Source organism: Pseudophryne corroboree, chromosome 5 (genome assembly GCF_028390025.1).
Source record: "Pseudophryne corroboree isolate aPseCor3 chromosome 5, aPseCor3.hap2, whole genome shotgun sequence".
Lineage (NCBI taxonomy): Eukaryota > Metazoa > Chordata > Amphibia > Anura > Myobatrachidae > Pseudophryne > Pseudophryne corroboree.
In genome coordinates, this window is record NC_086448.1 from 25,894,167 (window position 1) to 25,912,987 (window position 18,821).

Genomic DNA, 18,821 nt, shown 5'->3' on the forward strand with positions numbered 1-18,821 from the left:
TAACTCTCTCTGCACATGTTACATCTGCCTCCCCTGCAGTGTACATGGTTTAGCCCAACTGCTAACAAAATTCCTGCTGCGATCAACTTGGAATTACCCCCAATGTGAATAGATGTTTAAGGAACAGATTTCTCAAAGTTTAAAGTCCATGAGAAAATGTCTATGTCAAATAAAGACCATTTTGTGCAATCTCTAGCTGCAATATAGTATATATAGCTACTTGGTATATACCGTAAGAGCCATGTGTACAGACAGCTGAAGGAGTTAACAGGTTATCCAAACTTCCCGTGCGTCCAATACTTGTCCTCGCCCTGCGCTGTCACAGCAAGGGGCAGGAACCGGAGTGTCACACTTCTGTTCACGGCCCAGACATCTGTCAGCGCAATATTGGCTTTGGCCCTGGAGCAGAAACAATTGACCGGGGTCATCTATCTGCGATGTCATTGGCATTCAGGCGGCAAAGTCTGGCCGCTTGGCACAGCGCTGCGAAACCTTTTATCTTTGTGCCAGTGATTCTCACAGCAGTCATTTTGCTGTCAGCCCTGCTCAGGAAACACTTTGTGTTTTCACACTGTCTGCTGTGAGCAATGTATAAGGCTCATCAAATCTTCCCAGCTGCCCCCCTGAATATAAGGCAGCGCCAAGTCAGAAACGGCTGTATGCACCGGGAAAAGCATTGCTCTCCTGCAGGGGAAGGCGTGTTTATTGTGTGGGGAGGGGTGGGTCAGACGAGAACATTTTGGGGTCTTCTGTCATTGGGGGTCATTCCGAGTTGATCGCTCGCTGCTGATTTTTGCAGCGCAGCGATCAGGTGAAAAAATGGCAGTTCTGCGCATGTGTATGGGCCGCAATGCGCGCGCGCGCGGCGTACGGGTACAAAGCTCTTTGTGGTTGTGCTCAGGTTCTAGCAAAGTTTTCCTTTGCACTGTCGGCCGCAAGAAGATTGACAGGAAGGGGGCGTTTCTGGGTGTCAACTGACCGTTTTCAGGGAGTGTTTGCAAAAACGCAGGCGTGTCTGAAAAAACGCAGGCGTGGCTGGGCTTTTTCTGGGCGGGTGTATGACGTCAAATCCGGACACGAATAGGCTGAAGTGATCGCAAAGCGCTGGGTAGGTTCAGAGCTACTCAGAAACTGCACAAACTGTTTTTGCAGAGCTCGGCTGCACAGGCGTTCACACTTCTGCTAAGCTAAAATACACTCCCCAGTGGGCGGCGGCATAGCGTTAGCACACCTGCTAAAACTAGCTAGCGAGCGATCAACTCGGAATGACCGCCTTTATTCGTACATATTGCACCAATGCAATGGTCCCCTCTGCAAATATGAAATACAGGACATAACCGAAAGGTTCTTTAACTTCAAATGGTCTCAAATTTTTCATGGATTTCCAAGTTGTAAAGTATGGCTGACCGGCGGTTAGGAGACCGCCGGTCAGCATACCGACGCCGGGATCCCAGCAGCATACCGACGCCGGGATCCCGGCGGGGAGGGGCGATTGCAGCAAGCCCCTTGCGGGTTCGCTTCGCTCGCCACGCTGTGGGCTCGGTGGCGACTTGCGGTCACCACGGGTTCTATTCCCACTCTATGAGTGTCGTGGAAACTCACGAGTGGAAATAGTCCCTGTTGGTCGGCATGCCGACCATCGGGATAGGGAGGGGTTGGGATGCAGGAGGAGGTCATGTGACTGTCGGTCGCCCGACCTCCGGTCACATGAATACCACCCGTATATATTCTGCTTAAAATTCTCAGTATTCTTACTATTATATATACAATGACAATTGCACAGTACTACTTCTGCTGATATGTATTCTGTATGTAACCTTCTTCAACGATTATTATAATGCAACCTATTTACTTAAGTAGTTTTGTGCTCAATCCCCCCCGTTTTTGGAGTATTGTCGCATTATTTATGTATGGCTCCATTCATTATGAGGGTACTTCAGAGCTATAGCTGCAATATTTCCCCTGAATTTCCATCTTTCTATGAGTGATGCAAAAAGGTTCAATTTACCAAGCTGTGAAAAGCTGAGGTTTCCGGAGCTTGGCCCTGACTATAGCTGTCTTCCTCTCTACTTCGTGGATGTCGCTAGTCATTGGAGCCTATAAGCTATATTTGCACTTTAGTTTGTAGAGATGAATCCTTCAAATCCCTCCCCGGCTGCCTGTATCTGCACACGCTCAGGAGACAGTAAGCTATCATCTGGAGCAAATGTCCGCGCAACAGAACTTTTATAAAATGCTAACTGCACTTATTTACTATTGAGGAACGTGCAGTGAGGTAAATGGCTCAGGAGGCACTGGCTAGTACCAGAGCCAGATTTACAAACTATATATGAGCCCAAGGGTACATGTGGGCATTATACACAGGTGCAGCAGTACATACATGTGGGCATTATACACAGGTGCAGCAGTATATACATGTGGGCATTATACACAGGTGCAGCAGTATACAGTACATGTAGGCATTATACACAGGTGTAGCAGTATATACATGTGGGCATTATACACAGGGGCAGCAGTATATACATGTGGGCATTATACACAGGTGCAGTGGTATATACATGTGGGCATTATACACAGGTGCAGCAGTATATACATGTGGGCATTATACACAGGTGCAGCAGTATATACATGTGGGCATTATACACAGGGGCAGCAGTATATACATGTGGGCATTATACACAGGTGCAGCAGTATATACATATGGGCATTATACACAGGTGCAGCAGTATATACATGTGGGCATTATACACAGGGCAGCAGTATATACATGTGGGCATTATACACAGGGGCAGCAGTATATACATGTGGGCATTATACACAGGTGCAGCAGTATATACATGTGGGCATTGTACACAGGGGCAGCAGTAAATACATGTGGGCATTATACACAGGGGCAGCAGTATATACATGTGGGCATTATACACAGGTGCAGTGGTATATACATGTGGGCATTATACACAGGTGCAGCAGTATATACATGTGGGCATTGTACACAGGGGCAGCAGTATATACATGTGGGCATTATACACAGGTGCAGTGGTATATAGTTACATGTGGGCATTATACACAGGTGCAGCAGTATATACATGTGGGCATTATACACAGGTGTAGCAGTATATACATGTGGGCATTATACACAGGGGCAGCAGTATATACATGTGGGCATTATACACAGGTGCAGCAGTATATACATGTGGACATTACACACAGGTGCAGCAGTATATACATGTGGGCATTATACACAGATGCAGCAGTATACACTCCTGGATATTTGGTGAGTTTTGATTAGAGATGTGTGGAAAAGATAGGCAGGGGGCCACTGCTTCACCTGCCATAGACTTTTTACTCCAGAGTTTATAAAAATTATTAGAATAATACAAAGAAGATATTTCTAATATAATCTTTGTATTTTTCAGATATTTTAAAAAAGTAAAAAGTCTGGTGCATACATTAGTATGACAGGAAGGGCTCTGCCTCACCCCACTGCACATCACTGATTTTATATATATATATATATATATATATATTTATTTATTTTTATTTTTTTTATTTTTTATTTTTTTGCTTTATCCATGTGCACAATTTACTTGGATTGGCTCCTAAAATCTGAATCCAAACCAAAGGGGCAGATTCAGTTATGTGCGATGATCTGACACAACCCTGCGGGGTATAGAGACAGGAAGCCACACCTGGCTTTGCTTGCATCCCATAGAGGTGAGCGCAGAAGATAAGTAAAGTCTCCAACCGCAATAGCCAGAAAGGTTCACAGCGTGATGCAAGACCACAGTGTAATCCAAGGACTTCTGTCAGACAGACTATTATGGAAATGTTACTCCTTAATGTGTTTGCACAATACTGTACCACTTATACCGGTGTCTGGGCGCAGTACTCATTGATATGTATGAACAAGTGCGGCTTGCCATTTCTCTTGATTGATTATATTTGTTCAGTTATCAGTTAAACCAATGTCTCTGTTTCTTGTATAATTTCCTTTCGTCTTAGTTCACGGCTTCATCAGCCTCAACCTGTCCGCCTCTTGTTCAGCTGCATCGTCCAGCGGTCTCTGCAAGGGATTACAGTTGCAGAATAGCTGCAGAGCGCTGCGCATTCCTGATTGCAGAACTGATGGCATGTATATTGATGATGTGAAATTGCTGTTTGTGTCTTGCAGTTGCTGGCTGTCTCTGGAAGGAGGGCTCCTGTACGCGTTTGTGGGACCGGCCGCCGCTGTTGTTTTGGTATTTTCATTAATGAAACTTCTCTATAGTTTTGTGCTACATTTTGTGTTCCATGTGAGATTCTCAGTTCACAGAGAAATGTCATTTAGAAGTAACCAGACTGCAGTAACTTTCTGCAAACTCCGTCAGCGTTTGATAAACCGTGAGGGGATTAATGATCTCACAATGCTCTAATCCCACATTTTAAATCACCAGGCATAACGATTTAGTGACTATAAGTCCCAGTAGCTGAATTGCAGTCTAATTCTCAGAATAACAATTTGATATTATGCAAGTTCATTTTTAATATCAAGCTGAAGCTGTGCAATATAATGAAGATATGTTTTTCCGCTCGTCCTCTCATTAGACAGCTAAAACAATGTAAAATGCTGCCCTATACTGTATCTGATTATCCGTATGTAATTGTTTCATGTAAATAAGTGATGGATAAATACAATTATTATTTTTACACAATTTCACATAACTTTTAAGGTGGTCCTAGAAAGAGCTCAGCTTTCAGTAGAGGGGCCATGAATGATCTTCTCTTCCACATTGCATTTCTCTTCGTCCAGAATCCCATTCTAAATCTCAGTTTTTCACAGTTACGCACCCCAGTCCCTGGGGAAATTTATAACAACCTGCGGGAGGGACATAATGTCATGTGTTACGTGGACAGGTCCTCCACAGTTATCATAATATATGTAAGATAGTCCAATAGGCAGCAGGCATGGACCTACGTTTGTACATATCACCTACAGAAGATTAATGTATTACTATATATAGCAGATGTATTCCCTGTGACTGACCACATTGACAAATCTTTAGTTTATATATTCTATAAAGAGCTCTTCTCGACTCCGCACCGTCAATGCACTGGACTTCACTAAAACTAATATTCTTGGTCCTTACTAAAATGATTGAGTCAGCCATATGTAAATTGATGGCATCCTACAAATTGTGTTAACACTGGGTCAGCTTTGAAACAGTACCATAATGCTGAGGACCCTTCCAATATGTAACTCTCAGTCTGTGACTTCCTGTGCCTCCAATCCCCTCCTCACATCATGTCACTGCCCCCGTTACATGGACCCTGTCCTCACTGACACATCACTCATCTCCTGATATACTCTGTGCTGCTGGGGACCCTGCTCCTCCCACTATATAATTATCAGTCTTTGGCTTCCTGCTGCCTCCCTTCCCCTCCTCACATCATGTTACTGCCCCTGTCACATGCAGCCCTGTCCTCACTGACACATCACTCATCTCCTGATATACTCTGTGCTGCTGGGGACCCTGCTCCTCACACTATACAACTCTCAGTCTGTGGCCTCCTGCTGCCTCCATTCCCCTCCTCACATCATGTCTGTGCCCCTGTCACATGCAGCCCTGTCCTCACTGACACATCACTCATCTCCTGATATACTCTGTGCTGCTGGGGGACTCTGCTCCTTCCACTATACAACTCTCAGTCTGTGGCTTCCTGCTGACTCCATTCTCCTCCTCACATCATGTCACTGCCCCTGTCACATGCAGCCTTGTCCTCACTGACACATCACTCATCTCCTGATATACTCTGTGCTGCTGGGGACCCTGCTCCTTCCACTATATAACTCTCAGTCTGTGGCTTCCTGCTGCCTCCATTCTCCTCCTCACATCATGTCACTGCCCCTGTCACATGTAGCCCTGTCCTCACTGACACATCACTCATCTCCTGATATACTCTGTGCTGCTGGGGACCCTGCTCCTCCCACTATATCACTCTCAGTCTAGCAGTGGAAGTAGTGCCGGCTATGATGCTTTGGTCACACTCTCTGTGACTTGCAGAATGTGTGTCTGTATCACAAACAGTACAAGGCTTCATTCTGTCTCCTCAGGTAAACATGGTGATTGGGATTTTGGTGTTTAATAAACTGGTGTCTAAAGACGGGATAACAGACAAGAAGCTGAAGGAGCGGGCGGGGTAAGTCAGTATTTGTCCTGTCCTGGAACCCGTCACATGATCAATAACCAGCGTGCTCTCTGTATAAGGCGGCAGTGCCAAACACTGATTGTGCATTGTAATACTGTACAGGCTGCACTGTATTGTGTAGTATGGCATCTCACACTGGCAGCTTGTAGGCCTATGTATGAAGGAGGAGGCAGCATGAGAGAAGATGAGGACGTCTGTCAGGCAGGCTGGTGTGTAGAGCCGGAAAGATTATTTTTTAGTTCCTGTTTTTGAAAGTTTCACTTTTTGGTGCTAAGTGATCGATTCTGAGAATGAAGAAATGTCCTTATCTTGTGCAGACTTACTGTACACATGTGTGTAACATAGAGGTGCAGCAACATGTGTGTAACATGTGTGTAACAAAGAGGTGAAGCAACATGTGTGTAACATGTGTGTAACATAGAGGCGCAGTAATAGCCAAACAAGTGTCATCTTCTTCTTCTTCACTGGGAGCCTACACTTTACATGTGCATAATTCAGACAGTGCTTTCTCTGGGTGGCTGAACGCAGTTTGGAATAATCTCGCGTTACTAAGTAGAATGCAGAGGTGTAACATATATATATATATATATATATATATATATTCACAGATTTTAATCCTTTGTATTGCAACCACACATTGTGTCGTTTTGTTACATTGTTTTTGTTTCTGAAAACTGCTGAAGTCAGGAGAACGGCTTATGGGGGTAATTCCAAGTTGATCGCAGCAGGAAATTTTTTAGCAGTTGGGCCAAACCATGTGCACTGCAGGGGAGGCAGATATAACATGTGCAGAGAGAGTTAGATTTGGGTGGGTTATTTTATTTCTGTGCAGGGTAAATTCTGACTGCTTTATTCTTACATTGCAATTTAGATTGCAGATTGGACTCACCCCACCCAAATCTAACTCTCTCTGCACATGTTACATCTGCCCCCCCCTGCAGTCCACATGGTTTTGTCCAACTGCTAACAAAGTTCCTGCTGCAATCAACTTGGAATTACCCCCATATCTGCTACTGGAAATGTGTCTCCAGATAATTCACACTGGGATGGAGAGTACAACGCGATTGGTAGATGATTGCCTGTACTGTAACGGAAATATTGTTCAAAGGTTCAAAGGAACTTGTAATCAGTCCTGAGAATGGACTAATGACTTATCTTCCATTAGAGCACCATATACCAGGTGCTGTTCACTATTTGTAACTAACACGTGATGTCACTATTATTTTTTATTATTATTATTATTATTATTATTATTTTAATACAAAGTGATTACAGGTGGCTGTTACTTATCACCTGTAGCCTCAATTTATCAATAAAATATAGCTGGCACAGGTGAGTGATGCCCAGGTAGATGACTGGCACTTCACCATGCCAGTCTGTAAGGATTTCTGCATGTGTGAACCGGTTAACTCGTCATATTGCTTTTCACCATTCAGTAAATGTTCCTGTTAGGATGTTTCCCACTTGTACTCCAAATTATGGAGAAACGCATAAGATTGGCCATAAGGTAGATATGTAATATATATTGGATAATATGATATATATGTGATATCCGGGGCAGTACGGATGGTGTAATGGTTAGCATTACTGCCTCACAGCACTGAGGTCATGGGTTCGATTCCCACCATGGCCCTAACTGTGTGGAGTCTGTATATTTTCCCCGTACTTGCGTGGGTTTCCTCCGGGTACTCCGGTTTCCTCCCACAATCCAAAATATATATACTGGTAGGTTAATTGGCTCCCAACAAAATTAACACTAGCTTGAATGTGTGTGCGTGTACATGTGGTAGGGAATATAGATTGTAAGCTCCACTGGGGCAGGAACTGATGTGAATGGGCAAATATTCTCTGTACAGCGCTGCGGAATATGTGTGCGCTATATAAATAACTGGTGGTAATAATAATAATAATAATAATAATAATAATAATAATATATAGGATGAGATAACACTAAGGTAGATATGTGATGTATATTGGATGAGATAACAGTAAGGTGGATATGTGATATACAGTACAGTATATAGGATGAGATAACAGTAAGGCGGATATGTGATAAACATTGGATGAGAGGACAGTAAGGTGGATATGTGATATATACTGGATGAGGTTACAGAAAGGTGGATATGTGATATATATTTGATGAGATAACAGTAAGGTAGATATGTGATATATATTGGATGAGATAACAGTAAGGTAGATATGTGATATATATTGGATGAGATAACAGTAAGGTAGATATGTGATATATATTGGATGAGATAACAGTAAGGTAGATATGTGATATATATTGGATGAGATAACAGTAAGGTAGATATGTGATATATATTGGATGAGATAACAGTAAAGTGGATATGTGATATATATTGGATGAGATAACAGTAAGGTAGATATGTGATATACATTGGATGAGATAACAGTAAGGTAGATATGTGATATATATTGGATGAGATAACAGTAAGGTGGATATGTGATATATATTGGATGAGATAACAGTAAGGTAGATATGTGATATATATTGGATGAGATAACAGTAAGGTGGATATGTGATATATATTGGATGAGATAACAGTAAGGTAGATATGGGATATATATTGGATGAGATAACAGTAAGGTAGATATGTGATATATATTGGATGAGATAACAGTAAGGTGGATATGTGATATATATTGTAAGAGATAACAGTAAGGTGGATATGTGATATATATTGGATGAGATAACAGTAAGGTAGATATGTGATATATATTGGATGAGATAACAGTAAGGTAGATATGTGATATATATTGGACGAGATAACAGTAAGGTGGATATGTGATATATATTGGATGAGATAACAGTAAGGTAGATATGTGATATATATTGGATGAGATAACAGTAAGGTAGATATGTGATATATATTGGACGAGATAACAGTAAGGTGGATATGTGATATATATTGGATGAGATAACAGTAAGGTGAATATGTGATATATATTGGATGAGATAACAGTAAGGTAGATATGTGATATATGTTGGATGAGATAACAGTAAGGTAGATGTGTGATATATATTGGATGAGATAACAGTAAGGTGGATATGTGATATATTGTATATTGGATGAGATAACAGTATAGCAGATACAGTATGCAATATATATTGGATGAGATAACAGTAAGGTAGATATGTGATATATTTTGGATGAGACAACAGTAAGGTGGACATGTGATATATATTGGATGAGGTAACAGTAAGGTAGATATATGATGTAAGGTGGATATGTGATATATATTGGATGAGATAACAGTAAGGTAGATATGTGATATATATTGGATGAGATAACAGTAAGGTGGATATGTGATATATATTGGATGAGATAACAGTAAGGTAGATATGTGATATATATTGGATGAGATAACAGTAAGGTGGATATGTGGTATATATTGGATGAGATAACAGAAAGGTGGATATGTGATATATATTGGATGAGATAACAGTAAAGTGGATATGTGATATATATTGGATGAGAAAACAGTAAGGTAGATATGTGATATATATTGGATGAGATAACAGTAAAGTGGATATGTGATACATATTGGATGAGATAACAGTAAGGTAGATATGTAATATACAGTATATTGGATGAGATAACAGTAAGATGGATATGTGATATATATTGGATGAGATAACAGTAAGGTGGATATGTGATATATATTGGATGAGATAACAGTAAGGTAGATATGTGATATATATTGGATGAGATAACAGTAAGGTGGATATGTGATTTATATTGGATGAGATAACAGTAAAGTGGATATGTGATATATATTGGATGAGATAACAGTAAGGTAGATATGTGATATATATTGGATGAGATAACAGTAAGGTAGATATGTAATATACAGTATATTGGATGAGATAACAGTAAGGTGGATATGTGATATATATTGGATGAGATAACAGTAAGGTGGATATGTGATATATATTGGATGAGATAACAGTAAGGTAGATATGTGATATATATTGGATGAGATAACAGTAAGGTGGATATGTGATTTATATTGGATGAGATAACAGTAAGGTGGATATGTGATATATATTGGATGAGATAACATTAAAGAGGATATGTGATATATATTGGATGAGATGACAGTAAGGTAGATATGTGATATACATTGGATGAGATAACAGTAAGGTGGATATGTGATATATATTGGATGAGATAACAGTAAGGTGGTTATGTGATATATATTGGATGAGATAACAGTAAAGTGGATATGTGATATATATTGGATGAGATAACAGTAAAGTGGATATGTGATATATATTGGATGAAATAACTGTAAGGCAGATATGTGATATATATTGGATGAGATAACAGTAAGGTGGATATGTGATTTATATTGGATGAGATAACAGTAAAGTGGATATGTGATATATATATTGGATGAGATAACAGTAAAGTGGATATGTGATATATATTGGATGAGATAACAGTAAGGTAGATATGTGATATATATTGGATGAGATAACAGTAAGGTAGATATGTGATATATATTGGATGAGATAACAGTAAAGTGGATATGTGATATATATTGGATGAGATAACAGTAAGGTAGATATGTGATATACATTGGATGAGATAACAGTAAAGTGGATATGTGATATATATTGGATGAGATAACAGTAAAGTGGATATGTGATATATATTGGATGAGATAACAGTAAGGTAGATATGTGATATACATTGGATGAGATAACAGTAAGGTGGATATGTGATATATATTGGATGAGATAACAGTAAAGTGGATATGTGATATATATTGGATGAGATAACAGTAAAGTGGATGTGTGATATATATTGGATAAGATAACAGTAAGGTAGATATGTGATACATATTGGATGAGATAACAGTAAAGTGGATATGTGATATACATTGGATGAGATAACAGTAAAGTGGATATGTGATATATATTGGATGAGATAACAGTAAAGTGATATGTGATATATATTGGATGAGATAACAGTAAGGTGGATAGGTGATATATATTGGATGAGATAACAGTAAAGTGATATGTGATATATATTGGAAGTTAGAAAGTTTTGCCATATGTAAATAAGGATGTCTACAACCTGAGACTTAGTGTCATTGGGCGATAGTAAGGTATCTGGTTCTGTAATTGTACTTCTACTTATAAAATACAGCGAGACTGTTTTTCCTCCTCAAAACTAACTTCTTACATTTATTTTTCCTGTAGAGATGTTATTCATGTTCTTAGCTTTATCTCACCGTATATAGAAATAAACAATGTACTGTTCTCTGTTCCTCAGATAAATACATAATTGCTGGTATTAGCAGAGAGCAGTCAGCTGTGAGTGAAAGATAAATGTAACCACATTATAATTCCATCAATCAGCCTGTACAGAAGATGCCACAGTTTTACTTTTTCTTTTCCAATGCATCTGGTTATTGATCATGTTCTGTGTAACTGTTACAAGGTATCCTTACAAGTAACTAGCTGTGTATCACCTCCTGTGGTCAGATGAATTGTTGTAGTTGTGTTGGAACACAGTTTGGATTTAATTAAAAGTTACAGAGACACAAAAAACTGCAGTAAACAAATTCAATAAACTAAAGCTAAGAAACACAATGAACCAATCACAGAATCATTGTCGGTGTTCACTATGGACAGGATTGCAGAGAGTCTCTGTTCTGTTATCTATAGAAAAGTATAGCGGAGTGATGGGTGTGCCTAGAATTTGTCACCCAGAGGGGGGCTCGCCGAGATTTACTAAAGGCAAAATTGACCGAAAAAAAATTGATTTGCGTTCATAATTGAATGTTGGGGGGAAAAAATGAAGGTTTTTACTGCAGCACTGGAAATCGGAGAATTACCAATGGTTTGTTTGAAAATAGAATCAACAATAACAAAAAAATAGACAAAAAGTTGACAGACAAACCAACAGTCGACTAATAAGTTTCAGATGTTTCACATTTCTAAAACACATTCTATTTGCTAAACTTTCATTAAGATGCCTAGAAAAACAAAGACGAGAGGTTCTAAAAATCCAATCTTGTGCGTTTTGAATTGCGCTGCCCAGCTTCCCCCACCCCCAGATAGCAGCAGTCTGGCAGTTAGGTATGCTACAATGAAAGACCCATTCTGTAGGTGTATGGAACAGATCCTACGCAGGCACGCTACCATCTGAGATGTATTATTATACCATCGTCTGCATCTCTGAATGTGGGGCTGTTGCAATTCAAGGCTGTGCACTGCTGGTCACTTTCCTGCGGCACGCAAATCACCGCCTGACTGAAGATACCCAGGGGGCAGAATTAGAGGAACCACAGTAGCTACTTGCATGTGGTATGTTTTGTCCAGTAGAAAATCGGTGGTAATCACTTTTTGTGTTGACTTTTGTAAATTTTTGGTCTTTTTGCATTTGGCTGCTAGTATGCAATTAAGCTGGGTTCGCATCATTTTTTTTTCTTTACCGACGGATTGGGACCTTAAACTCGTTCACATCATCCACTGCATGCAATCTGATCAATCTGGTCAGTCTGATGATATCGTTAAAGATTTTGAGCAAATCGCTCAGTGTGTACACACTACCCAATATATATATATATATATATATATATATATATACAAAATATCGTTAAAGACCAAACAACGTAATGATTCACAATGTGTTGATGGGTCGTTTGTAAAATTGCACAGTGTGTATGCACTATATCGTTTGTTCGTGAGTTCAAGGGAAATCGTTGATGACATTGTGTCGTTTGCACTTCGTCTGATGTATACCCAGCTTTAGACACTGGAACACAATGTCCAGTGCTTAAAGTGGTCCTCGAGAGGTGTGGAACTCACGCCTGTGCAATAAAGCCATTTCGCATGTCGCAGGCGCACGCCACCCAAAAAGGGTGTGGTCTAAAAAAGAAAGAGGCGTGGTAACCCAATAGTATCCCCAATGCAAATTACGCAGCACAGTAGCACAATCTTATTCACATTACACAACATAGTAGTGTCCCTTATTCATGTTATGACACACATTAGTGCCCCTTATACACAAAGCCCACAGTAGTAGCACCCCTAATACACATAATGCCCACAGCAGTAGCACCCCTAATACACATAATGCCCACAGCAGTAGTGCCTCTTATGCAATGCCCTCAGTAGTAGTGCCCCTTATGCAATGCCCACTGTAGTGGTAGTGACCACCAGTTGTAGTGGCCCTTATGTAGAGCCCATAGTATTGGTACCCCTTCTACAGTGCCCCCAGTAGTAGTGCCCCTTATGTCGCCCAGAGTGATGCCCCTTAAGTGCCTCCTATGCAATGCCCCCATGTAGTATTGCCCCCAGTAGTAGTGTCCCTGTAGTTATGCCCCCAGTAGATGTGCCCCCAGTAGTAGTGCCCTCAGTAGATATGCCCCCAGTAGATATGCCAACCACAAAACCCCACAATACTCCCCAGTCCCACTCCTGCTTCCAGACTGATGTCCTCCGCCTGGCCGCCGTTCCTTGGAACTATGTGCGAGACGTCATGACATCTCTCCTATAGCGCCGCACACTGCCAGAGCTGGAAGCCGGAGCTCAGGAGTGAACTCCTGCCTCTGGCTGCAGCTGAGGAGAAGGAGCTGGGCGCCCGCTGGTAACAAAATCTCAGCGGGTGCCTGACATCTCCCTGGGTTAGGCGAGCCGAAGGAGGCAGAACTGGTCCTGTCTCCAAATGGAACTGACGGAATGCAGTTCCGCCCCGCTGCGGCTCACTTTAACTTCTGACAATGTCTATGTTGGCCAATTTAGACTGATTTTATATTCAAACTTTAGTAAATATTCTACCTAATAATTATAGCAAATCACAATCATAGGCGCATCTCAGCCAGCCCTCAGGGAAGAGATGGCCTCTTTTTGAATCCAAGATGGCCGATGTGAAACTGCTGTATCTAAATAATAACACCGGCCATCTAAGATTCAAAGCAAGACTTCCTCTTCCCTGGAAGCCATCTGAGATACAGGAAGTAGTCCACAGCAGTGACTGCCACCCAAATAAGTAGTCTATGCCTGAATGGAGCAACAGTTGAATTACTCCGTTGGGCGTTATCTAGTGAAGTCCGGCATAAACAGAGAGTTGAGGAGCAGCATTAGACTTTTATTATATAGGATTTTGTATAAGAGATGAGTAGGCTGCCACAAATAATTTGATTGTTCTACAAGCACTGGTGAGCAACAGGCTGCCCACACATCTCCCAATTACAGAGTTTGGTGAAGTACTGGTTTGACTGGAGCTTCTACAAACTCCATAACCAGAGGAATTCAGCCTCTCGCTCACCAGTTCCTATAGAAAAGTAAAGGTAGACTCTTTCAAGGAGCCACTATTTGCCAAGGCTTGCATGAAGCCATAATCCAGAGAACCATTAAATTTGAACACAGATAACCATACAACCCATCACTTTCCTGCAGTAAGTAATTGAGATCAACACCACAGGTAAATTGCAGAGCTTAGCCGGGAAGAAATGACTCATAAACCTGAAGGATGACGGAACGCTGATGTCAGTATTATGGCTGAACACAAGTAAACACCTGAAGAGAGGATGAAGTGTTGCTGATCCCTGTATTTCAGGTTGTCCGTCACTCTCCGTACACTTACGTTAATGCTTGTTTTCCACATGTTGTTTGTGAGAGCTTGAAGTCCCATATTGATTTACCCATTAGAATTATAGAGTGCCTCAGCCTGCCTCCTGCACTGAGTAATCCGATGAATTCCTAGAATCGTCCTTAATTGCACAGAATGTGCAGCTTGTCATTATGAAAAGCTTTGATGCTCAGAGAACATCATCACTCTTGACAACTTCAAGAAAACAACGCGAGGTCATATGTGCCACTTTACTTTTCTGCACATCGGGAATAAATAAGAGGGTGCTTAATGACATTATTTTTTACCGTATTTGTTAAAAAGTTTGAAAGGTAAATAATAAAAATCTCACGTCATCACAAGATTATTATTATTATTATTATTAACAGTTTCTTATATAGCGCAGCATATTCCGTTGCGCTTTACAATTATAACCACAGTAATAGAACAAAACTGGGTAAAAACAGACAGACATAGAGGCAGGACGGCCCTGCTCGCAAGCTTACACTCTATAGGGAAATAGGCATTGATACACAAGGATAGATGCTACCTGTTGCATAATGGTCCACCAGATTGCTAGGTTCTTAATGGGTTGTATGATAGGATCACCCCGCAATGTTGGCGAAGTGTCAGGACGGTGTGAGAGTAAAGAAAGACAAAATATGTGATGTTATGTGTACTGTACAGAGAGGATGTAATTAGGGAAGCATTGAAGGTTATGTGGGTGGGTCTGGAATTTTATAGACTTGTCTGAAGAGATGAGTTTTCAGGGAACGTTTAAAGGTTTGGAGACTAGAGGCGAGTCTTATTGTGTGTGGGAAGGCATTCCACAGAGTGGGTGCAGCCCGGATAAAGGGGGTAATTCCAAGTTGATCGCAGCAGGAATTTTGATAGCAGTTGGGCAAAACCATGTGCACTGCAGGGGGGGCAGATATAACATGTGCAGAGAGAGTTAGATTTGGGTGAGCACGGTCAATGCAGAAGACGCAGATTGGAACTGTACAGAGATCTATGCAGATCTAACAGGCATTCCTGGGCAGTGACAGGGGAGACTTGAGTCGGTGGGGGGGTGTTGAGATCAGGGATTGCAGTTCTTTTGACTCCAATGGCCAATTTCCATCGGACATTCAGAGCAAACATAGGATTCCCAGAAGTCCGATGTTGCCGCAGATGTCTGCTCGATGGCGCGGGTTAGAGCTGCAGCCGGTGGGCATCTCAATAGATAGACCATCGGCTGCAGCAGCAGCAGCATCATTTTGCAGCAACCAATGTTGCAGCCGCTACTGCTTAGCATCTATCTCTGAAGCAGGCCCAATGCTATTTATAGAGGCTGTATGCAGAAGAAGAGCATCTATATCTCAGCGATACGAACCACCCTTGGTCTAGCGGGGGAAGGTTCAGAGGATTCAAAATATTTAAGATACAGTGTACGTAGGCATCTGTGTGTATATTATACGTGCATGTTTTCTATACATTATTCCTGTAGATGCAAAAAATTGAGTAGAATTACAGTAACTGTGTGAAATGTACGTAGATCTAATTGTTACTAAAGACCGGGAAAATCACATCAGAATATTCTATGAATTTTTTGGGGTGAAATATAGGAATCTTGGTTGTCTCTGTTTTAGGGTAACCAGAGTACAAACTTGGATAAGGGTTTTTAAAAACACAAAATCCAAACTGTTTTCCAACCACTTGTGTGCAATAATGTAGTTTAATCGCTAGTATTGATTTGTTGAGTATAAAAAGCTGCGCAGCCTTCTCTCATGTTATACATCATACGTTGCGCAATATAGGGCGTAGCTGGCATGTCACGTTTACAGGGGACCAGCACTGGGCACCACAGTGGGAAAAGAAACATTGAACAATCGGCACATTGTAACTGTTTAGGGTCCCAGCGCCCATTGTTGCAGATATGGCCCTGGCACAAAATAACCGAAAATGTCTCGCTGGCTACTGCTGGTTCCCTGGTCCCATGTCATGGTAAAGTCACAGTAGCCGATGTCATTGCTGTGCTCCGACCCCTCCCCTTCCCGGTGTGATTGTCGAACGGTCGTATTGTGTCCTTGTTTAACCTCTTCACTCCTGAGAGACTCCTCCAGACTCGTTGAGAACTTCCGTTCTCAGACAGCGCCCTTACTTGCTCACCAAGCCTCATTAAAGTGTCTTTGTGCTAATGGACATAATAGGCTTTGGGAAAGGGTCTTTTATGTCCAAGGCATTCAGCTGTAGTTCACATTCCTGGACTACTCCATTCAGATTATTAAGACGCTTCTCAAGAAAAGTTAAGCTCCGTTTAGGCCATGAAGAGAACCATTGTCTGTGCAGAACTCGGAGGGTTACAAGTGTCGTCCATTATTGTAGACTAGGCGAATGACTCAGGGGTGAAGGGGTTACCAAGCATGGGGCACCTGTTTATGTTTTGTGGCACGGAAAGTACAGCAATAAATGAATACCCTTCCCATATGTTTCATGTAGAAGAGACCAGACATTAACTGCAGAGTCAACCACTCACAGGATCTGCTCATGATCCGATAAAGGACGGTTAACACTCTTGCCTATCAGATAGTAACATTGAACCCTAACATATACAAATGGGTCCACATTTATCTTGACCTTTAATAGGATTAACTGAGACTGGCCAATCGGACTTAATCCCCTGCTGTACTGTATTGCAGTTGAGAACAATAGATGAAGGGTTTATGCTAATAAGTCATGTTGTGCCTAGGCGCAGAAAACTACTCAAGATAACCGTGGACCCATCTGTATGTTGATCCTGCTGGGCACCCGTAGCCCGGGCCGCCATTTCTGTGGGCTGAGCTAGCAGTTGCGGCAATGCAAACTATCCATTCACCAGGAAACGATGACATCACTGGGGAACAGTGATGACGTCACAAGTTCTTTGTGAGCTGATAGGCTAGATTCTCGTGACTGTTGGTTTCCGACCACAAAGGTGGCTGCATGCGTGCACCAGGCCCAGTAGAGGCGGTGTTTTTGTCTATCCAAAATGACTAAAAATTTTGGCAGGAGCACTTAATGTAATTTTCTTATGGGACATGGCCTGGTCTCTTCAATATAAAACTATACGGGCCCTTGGTTGTACCATCTAGATATGAGGTCTAATTTATCTGTCTAGATAACCAGACTTAAAGTGGAACTAAATGCAAAAAATTAAGAAAGGCCCCGTAAGCCATATTGCTTCGTGCATTCAAAAGTATTAAGGTGCAATTTAACATTTGACATCAGATTAATGATCTCCGCTGTTTGCTGTCTGGGGACTGCCATAATGACGCAACTGAAAGTGGGCCGGAGCCAAGAATGTGGTATGACCATGAAAATGTGTTGTCTATTTTTTAGTGCACATTTAAGCCTGGGAAAATCTGAAATCTTACATCATATACTGTATAAAGCCCATTTCCACATGTAATTCCGGGACGTAGGATCTGGGAGGGACTACTGCAGAATTATGGCAGCATCCAGTGGGCAACTTATAATAATTAAATCCTTTTTTTTTTTTTTTATTATTTTGGTTTAGTTCTTCTTTTAAGATATGAAATGCTTATTGTTGGTGGATACTTTTCTGTTTTAAAAGCAAAGTATTTTTTGTTTTTTTTCAGTATTGTTGATTTTAATTGCAGTCAGATGACAATGCCTCTATACGGCATGACCCTCAAATGTTCCAAGTGTGGGGTAGTCTCCTCCGCAGAAGTGTCGGCCACAGCCACCAGTAACGCCATGTTAGTTTTTTTCTAATTTCCAACTTATTTGATTTCTCCTTTCTTTCTTTCTTTTTGTGCATTTGTTTGTTTTGATCCTTTTTATTTTCTGCATCGTTGTCATTTTCATTTTCCTAAACTCTGTATGTGTTTTATTTTGCAATCGACAACAGCCATGCAAAGTGTACGTTCGCTAACATCTGTCCTGGGCTTATTCTGTAGTGTAATATTTGTGGCGTCCACTTAGCGATGGATACTATTGGCTTTTGGCTGTACAGTACGGCCTTGAGCTTGAGCCATTGGGACA

General features: G+C 41.2%; 1 protein-coding gene across 5 annotated transcripts in view; it reads left to right on the top strand.

The window, feature by feature from the left end:
• ADGRB1 (adhesion G protein-coupled receptor B1) overlaps positions 1 to 18,821 on the top strand; it is a 680,829-nt gene that overhangs the window by 604,485 nt on the left and 57,523 nt on the right. For 3 of the 5 annotated variants that reach the window (XM_063921150.1, XM_063921153.1, XM_063921154.1), the window contains 3 exons: positions 4,172 to 4,238; positions 6,092 to 6,177; positions 18,416 to 18,535. In XM_063921150.1, the coding sequence (XP_063777220.1) occupies positions 4,172 to 4,238; positions 6,092 to 6,177; positions 18,416 to 18,535 (273 nt within the window). The remainder of the gene's footprint in view (positions 1 to 4,171; positions 4,239 to 6,091; positions 6,178 to 18,415; positions 18,536 to 18,821) is intronic. The other 2 variants (XM_063921151.1, XM_063921152.1) reach the window with 2 other exon arrangements.